This window comes from Octopus bimaculoides, chromosome 6 (assembly GCF_001194135.2).
Source record: "Octopus bimaculoides isolate UCB-OBI-ISO-001 chromosome 6, ASM119413v2, whole genome shotgun sequence".
Taxonomy (NCBI): domain Eukaryota; kingdom Metazoa; phylum Mollusca; class Cephalopoda; order Octopoda; family Octopodidae; genus Octopus; species Octopus bimaculoides.
In genome coordinates, this window is record NC_068986.1 from 968,903 (window position 1) to 976,402 (window position 7,500).

The 7,500-nt window shown below is 36.1% G+C and overlaps 1 protein-coding gene and 1 long non-coding RNA gene across 5 annotated transcripts in view; one reads left to right on the forward strand and one right to left on the reverse strand.

Moving 5' to 3' along the window:
• The window catches only part of LOC106873607 (citrate synthase-lysine N-methyltransferase CSKMT, mitochondrial), a 12,372-nt gene extending 9,309 nt beyond the window's left edge, over positions 1-3,063 (forward strand). For 3 of the 4 annotated variants that reach the window (XM_014921052.2, XM_052968525.1, XM_052968524.1), the window contains exon 2: positions 2,392-3,063. In XM_014921052.2, the coding sequence (XP_014776538.1) occupies positions 2,392-3,029 (638 nt within the window). In that variant the 3' untranslated portion in view covers positions 3,030-3,063. Of the gene's footprint in view, positions 1-326; positions 1,280-2,391 lie in introns of those variants that run through there. The other variant, XM_014921051.2, reaches the window with a different exon arrangement.
• LOC106873608 (uncharacterized) overlaps positions 1-7,500 on the reverse strand; it is a 30,153-nt gene that overhangs the window by 12,814 nt on the left and 9,839 nt on the right. The gene's annotated exons all lie outside the window — the stretch shown is intronic.

Here is a 7,500-nt window from a genome sequence, read left to right on the forward strand (position 1 = left end):
CCGTGTTTGCATTAAGTTAATTGGTTACTGCTGATCGTTAGTTACTCAACAACAAATACATATACGCGCGTGCGAGTGTCTTTTGACAGAGTTGATCAGGTATGGGCAATTTTTTCCGAGAAGCAGGCTACATGAGATATGGTTCATCATCAGATGGACCACACTTCTAAAAAAAAAAAAATTAAGGTAATTTTTCGTTAGGTGTACCATTCAGAAAGTCCCGCGGGCAGCACGTTGCCCATTCTAGTTACGTCCTATGGAAACAGCATTAGTTGTCACTGTGAAGAGATAATCAATGGAATGAGATGTTGGGAGGACGAAAGTTGGCTGTCGGAGAGGCTGCTGCTCTTGGAATAATATACACGCAATATGTATTTCTAAATATTGAAATAGATCTAAGTGGAGGTCTATGAGGTTAAAGCTAACTTAGGATAGCAGCGTTTGAGTTAGGGAAAGGACTAATCGCTTTGTTGGGTTCTGGTTCATGAACAGAACCAAAGACAGAAAGAGAGAGAGTTAATGATTTTATTGAATTTTTCTAACATATCAGGTTACTTAAGAGTTGCCTCCCTTCTCAATCTATAAATTTCAAAAGACTAAAGATAATATAAGCAAGTTAACATTGACTTGCCTTGTTTTAACTCTTGTAACTGAACTACATGATAATAATAATAATAATAATAATAACGTTTGGAAACTGTGACGATAATGTAAATTGTAAACTACATGGTCGACTAAACTCTAAAGAGAAATACACTTGTCAAGATATGTCAAAGTTGAATGTTCTTTTTCTTTCTGTCAATTGACTGTGGGCTATCCTGGGGCGCTGACCCCAAAGATTTAGTTGAACAGATCGACCCCAGTACTTATGTTTTTTTAAAGTCTGGTACTTATTCTATCAATCTCTTTGACTATACGGCTAAGTTACGGGAACGTAAACAAGCCAACACTGGTTTTCAAGGAGTGGAGGAAGATAAACAAACACAATACAGTAACACAGACACACATACATACATACTTACGCGCACACACGCACGCACACACACGATTGTCTGTGTTAGAAATGTGTAAGCAGTTCAAAAATAGATGAAATGAAGGATGATGGCTTGTGTTGGAAGTTATTATGTATCATAATATAAAAATGGATCTGATGAAACTATGGAGACTAATTTGTATTGGCTCTTTGTGTGTATCTGCAATTTAAAAATAGATTTGATGAAACGAATGCTGGCAATCAGCGTGTACAACTGGATGGTACTAATTTTTAATTTCTGGTTGCGTAAGTGTATTTCTTTGTTTTTTAGACTTGACTACACAATGTCACAATAAAATATTTCTACCGACGTAAGTCTTAGATGTAAACCCCCTGCATGAAAAAATTTCAAAAGGATTTGGACCCTAGAAGCCTCAAATCAAGAATTCTGGTGTCATACCATGTTAAGTTTTTCAACATTTTAGAATAGAAAGAAACAACACATTAGCGGTAACACACACACACGTACATGCAACACTCAAAAATGTCATGAACACATACATACACGCACACATACATACATACAAAATTTAGACAGAGTGGCATGATTACACATACAAACACACCTCTGAATCGCGTGTGTTTTACATATAATACTAAAGTCCACTTTTCATCTTGAGTACTTTTCCAATATACTTTTAAAATCGTCAGTAAAAAAAGCAAGTCTTTGTAATTCATCTGTAATTATTATTAACGTTATTTTCATGATGAGGTGGTAGGAAAAGTCAAGTGAATGCTTCACAGTATTTAGTTACTTCCCTTTATGATCATAGTTCAAATTATTTTGCAGTTGACTGACTTTTGCCTCTCACATCATTCTAGGGTGTTTGGCCTGGAGAACCTAAAGATTAAAGTTGTAGCTGAGAAAAAGTTAGCTGATATGGAGGACTGGAAGCTATTTAAATATTGGAAGAAAGTTATTTGTATCATAATGATTCCTACTGGGTATCAAAATGTTCACATCATGACTGCTTCTCAATACTCTATGTAGAGGCTGTAAAATGTGACATGGACATCCTGTAAATCAAGTTCCCCAAGGCTGTAATGTCCTTTGGGTGTATCTCCAGTGAGTTTGATAATAGGCAAGAAATGGTTGAAAACCATGTGTTATGTGGGTTAGTGTTTTAGTGTCGGGTAGTTATGTACTGTGTGGGTTGTGTCGTTTTTTAGTATTGAATGGTGATTGTATGGAATTTATGCTATCTGGGTTGTGTTGTATTATTGGGTAGTAATTGTGTAGAGTGTGAGCTGTGGGTATGTTTCTTTTTTTTTTTTTCATGTTCTTCTGTGTCATACTGACAATTTCAATTGTTATTGGATTTTCCACCTTGTAAATAGTTTTACTTTGTTTATTTCAGGTGAAGCATTAAGTAAACTAAAATACTGGAAATATCACTATAAGAAGAATTTAAGAGAACAAAATGAATTTGATTGGCTGCTAAATTCAGAAACGGTTTCAAACTCTGTATTAAATCAACTTGCTATCGTCCAAGGAAATACAATTTTGGACTTGGGCTGTGGAATGTCTTCTGTTTCTCAAAAACTTCTTAAAAAATCTCAGCATCCAATATTTGTCCACAGTTTAGACTATGTAGCAAGTGTCATTGAACACCAAAAGAAACTTCATTCTGTTGTTCCAAAGGGTAATCTGTCTTCTGGTTTTGATTGTATAATTGCTGATGCCTGCCTTCTTCCATACAAGGACAAGGTGTTTGATATTGTTGTCGATAAGGGAACAATGGACAGTCTTTTAAAGGATGACATCAAAGAAAGGAGAATGCAAAAGTTTGCTTGTTTATTAGAGGAATCATTACGCATTTTGAGACCAGGAGGTTGCTTCATGCAATTCACTGATGAAGATCCTGATATCCATTATGATATTTTATTCATTGCAATTCAAAAGCATTCAGCTCATCAGTATCAATTAAGTTTCACCTCAGCTGGTTCTGAGCCTTACCCATGTTATGTTTATTTAATAAAGAAAATTATGTTATAATTCAATAAAGACAGATTTTCTTAGCATACTTTAACTAGTAATGAACTGAATGTCTTGTTTATACCATCAGTATTTATTCTAATAATCATCCATGGTGAAGATTTTCAGGTCAGTAGTGATATATAATAAAGGAGTGAGTGAAACATTAGAAAAGAAAAGAAATGAAAGGCAAGGAGGACAAGTTTTGATACCAGTTTTTAGTTGGAAGTCTGTTTCATTTAAAGAGTGACAACCTAATAACTCAGCTAGAGAGAGCAACCAACAACCTGACTTGCACAGTCAATGCTGCACAAAACTTTTAATCTCAAAGTCATTGGTTCAAGCTCCACACTGGGAAGATAATCGATTTTAGGTGCAGACGTAACAAATGAAGCATAGATTTGTGGTTATGAGATTTGGTTTGCAACCATGGGGTTTCAGGTTCAGTCCCATTTGTGCAGAACTGTGGGTAAGTGTCTTCTACTATGGCTTTAGGTTAACCAATGCTTTGTGAGCGAATTTGCTTGGTAGAAACTGTGAAAATCCATCATGTATTTACATCTATCTATCTGTGTGCATGTATATATGTATCTATATGTGTGTACATGTGTTTCCATATGTCTGTGTTTGTCTCTCATCACTTGACAACCAGTGTTAGTTTGTTTATGTCCCTATAAGCTGGTGCTTCATCAAAAAAAGACCATCAGAATAATATCAGACTTAATATGGCCACAGTCCAATGACTTTAACAAGTAAAGATTAATATAACTATCTTATTTAAAATGCAAAGCTACAAATTTTGAGGAAAGGGGTTTAAGATTGGATAAGATTTGTGACTTTCTCAAGGACATCAGCAGAATAGACAGTATAATAGCTACTTGGGTTAGACTGTGGTGGGTGGGGGGAAAGCCTCACAATTGCTAGTGATGTTTATTGTTGGTGGTGGAATTCTAGGGGGTAAAAAAGTAAAAGTCAACATTTTGTACATATAAGAAACTAGAATAATGCCCCCCAGTATTGCCTGGGAAATAAAGAATGCAGATGGTGGCCAATTTGTTAAATGAGAATTATCATAATTCTGCATAAATTTAGAACACAATGTTATATATTATTTGCAACAGATATATGTGTTTCCTTTTTACTTTTTTAATAGTTTTTCACATTTCAATAAGCAACTGTAGAAGGAAGTAACAACACAATGCCAACTATGACAATCTATGCAGCATATTTTCAATATAGTACAGAGAACTGGTTTTAACTAGGAAGTTAAAATCAATTCACAGAATCTCTATGGCATTTGCAACTGATAATTATTGATCATGTACAATTTAATCAATGTTACTCTATTCTTTTCTTTGTAACAGAAAATGGGTAAGCATATTCTGCAAAGCTTGTAGGAATCTTCAGGGTAAGAGACCCCCACCCAAGGACCAGCAACATTTTGTTATGCAGCAGAGTTTTTGGGCTATGCAAAGCATAAAGGCACCTTTTACTTCCCTAAACGATTGGCTTACAGGCATTGTAATGCCTCTCGTTAGGAAAGGCAATGATTTTCAGGATGACATCATTATCATTAACCTAGGCAGTGTCCCTCATCTCCACAACATAAGTATGTTCAGCTTCAATGAACCAGTTTTGAGGTCCACTTGACATGCTACAAATAACTGCAAGATCTCTTCCAAATCATTTTAGGGGCACATTTAATCATGTGGTTCTGAGTACACTGTGCTAAGGAAAAATATGGGATGATCATAGGTCTTGCTCAGTCAGTGCTGATCTGAGATTAAATGCAAATGAACCAGATACACGAAGAGCTTACTTTCAAAACCAGATATATATGCATCAGAATGACTTTTGAGTAATTGAGGAAACAACAACTTAAATCTCTCTGATTCTGATTGGAAGACTAAGATTCATCTCCTGTCTTATATATGGCATCTATCCCAGTATGACTGAAAAACATTTCACATGCATGGAGCTAGCAGCTTGCAGCAGACTGTGTTTTAATGGTTATCATGAAATCGACCAAATATGCACTTATACTGGTTTTGAAAGTAAGCTCCTCATATAGTTTTGTTGCAAACACACACACACATACATATATCTTTTACCTTTTACTTGTTTCAGTCATTTGACTGCAACCATGCTGTGGCATATAATTTATAATTTATAAGATATGGTTTAGAATGTCAATTCAAAAACCCATGGATTCTCAACACTTTGTTAAATGTCACCTCCTGCCCATTTTGTCATTAGTTTTGGCAGGAAAAATAAGTCGAATACTTTTTTTGAATGCACCTTGTGTATATTATCATCATCATTTAACATCCATTGTCCATGTTGATGTGGGTTGGATGGTTTGACCAGAGCTGCATCAGACTCCAGTCTGATTTGGCATAGTTTCTATGGCTGGATGCCCTTCCTAACACCAACCATTTTACAGAGTGTGCTGGATGCTTTTATGTGGCGCTGCACAGGTGCTTTTACGTGGTGCAACATGGGTGCTTTTATGGGGCACACACACATACATGATATTCTGTTTGTAAGACACACATGATGTCCATATTGATGTGGGTTGGTCAGTTTGACCAGAGCTGCACCAGTCTGATTTGGCATCGTTTCAACAGCTGGATGACCTTCCTAACTCTAATCATTTTACAGAGTGTGCTGGGTGCTTTTATGTGGTGCTGCACGGGTGTTTTTACATGATGCTGCATGGGCATTTTTACATGGCGTCACATGGGCACTTTTATGTGACATATATATATAGAGAGAGAGAGCGGGCAGATACAGACACACATATGTGATGTTCTGCTTGTAAGACAGAACACATTAAGATAATGTGATCCCACCCCCTTTCTTTATGATATGTCTGTGTGTTTGTCAGTGAGTGAGTGTGTGTATTGATACCAAGAATTGTTTCCATTTCATGAATGGTTGAAAATTACTTAACTGTATTGTACAATAATAAACAACATTTTTCTATTTTGGGTGTTTGAAGGACCATAAATGAACCATAAGTTATTTTAGGCAAAAAGGCTTGTGTTAAAGTGTATATATTGATGCAATGTACCTTTTTCACTGAAATTGCAGAAGACAGACTTTGAATTTTAGTATTATAAAGATTTATAATTGTTGTGTTATTAAGAATTCTAATTATTATAAAAACCATTCAAAGTTAATCTAGTGAATCTAGATTTACTAGGCTTTTGGCAAACCTCTGATGTAGCATTTAGGGAATTGTTACGAAACCTAACAAGAAACCAAGACATTATGCTAGAAAAAACCTATCAACATAAGTAAACATGAAAAAATGCTAAATTGATAGTGATGCTTATAATTTAGCAGTAGTTATTTCCTCTTCAAATTGACTCTTTGACATTTATAATACTTAAAATGGTAGATATATTGTTGCAGTCATATATATGCTTGTATGTCTGTCTGTCTGTTTGTCTTTTACTTGTGTTAGTCATTTGACTGCGGCCATACTGGTGCATTACTTTGAAGGATTTTAGCCAAAGGAATTGACTTCAGTACTTTTTTCTTTAAAACCTGGCACTTATTCTATTGGTCTCTTTTGCTGAACTGCTATGTTACTGGGATATAAACACACCAACACTGATTGTCAAGTAGTGATGGGGGACAAATACAGGCACAAAGCTGGCATTAAGAAGGGTGTCCAGCTGTAGAAGTTATGCCAGAACAGACAAAAGAACTGAGATGTGTTCAAAGATTATCCAACTTTTTTTTTTCTCCTGTCAAAACTAATGCCATGTGGGCAAAATTTCATGAAGGGTGATGTCACCCTTCATGCACATGTGTGAAAATTTTTGCACCAGTAGACCAGCATCATGCCTAGTACACAGGCATAGTGTGCACTTATCAGATTTTCATTTTCATGCAAGATAACCAAACACATCAATCAGAGACCCTAAACCTATGCCTCATCGTCAGTGATGGTGGTCTTTATAAAGTCTGGGTTGTAGTTTGCACAGTCCAGCATTTCCTGTCCTGAGTAGTTTCCACATGGAGTTTGGGGACGAATTTTGCCAACACTCTCTGCCTGCACAAATCCTCCTTTTGAATAGAATGCACTACTCCTGTGCTTATTCTCATTTCAATTTCCTGCATTATTACATGATCTTCCATGACTATTCACCGATCCTTCTCAAACAGCTCCATGTTTCAGCTTGTTGATGGCCTGCATGAGCATGCCTCACTGTCCACTGAAGTGTGGCCATGTTTGAAGCTGTTGTACCACTCTTTGTTCTAAGTTTTGTCCATGGTATCATTTCCAAAGGACTTTGGTCTTTGCTAAATTAACTGTAATTTCCTTAGATTCCAAAACTTTGCATCCACACCTGAAATTTGCCCTCTAGTTCACATAGTGATTCAGCTATAAGAACAAGGTCATCAGCATAGAAGAGCCAGTTTTAAATTCCTCTGTTATATATTGGAGGGCTGTGATAAACAAGAGGGGCCTGAAAACTGA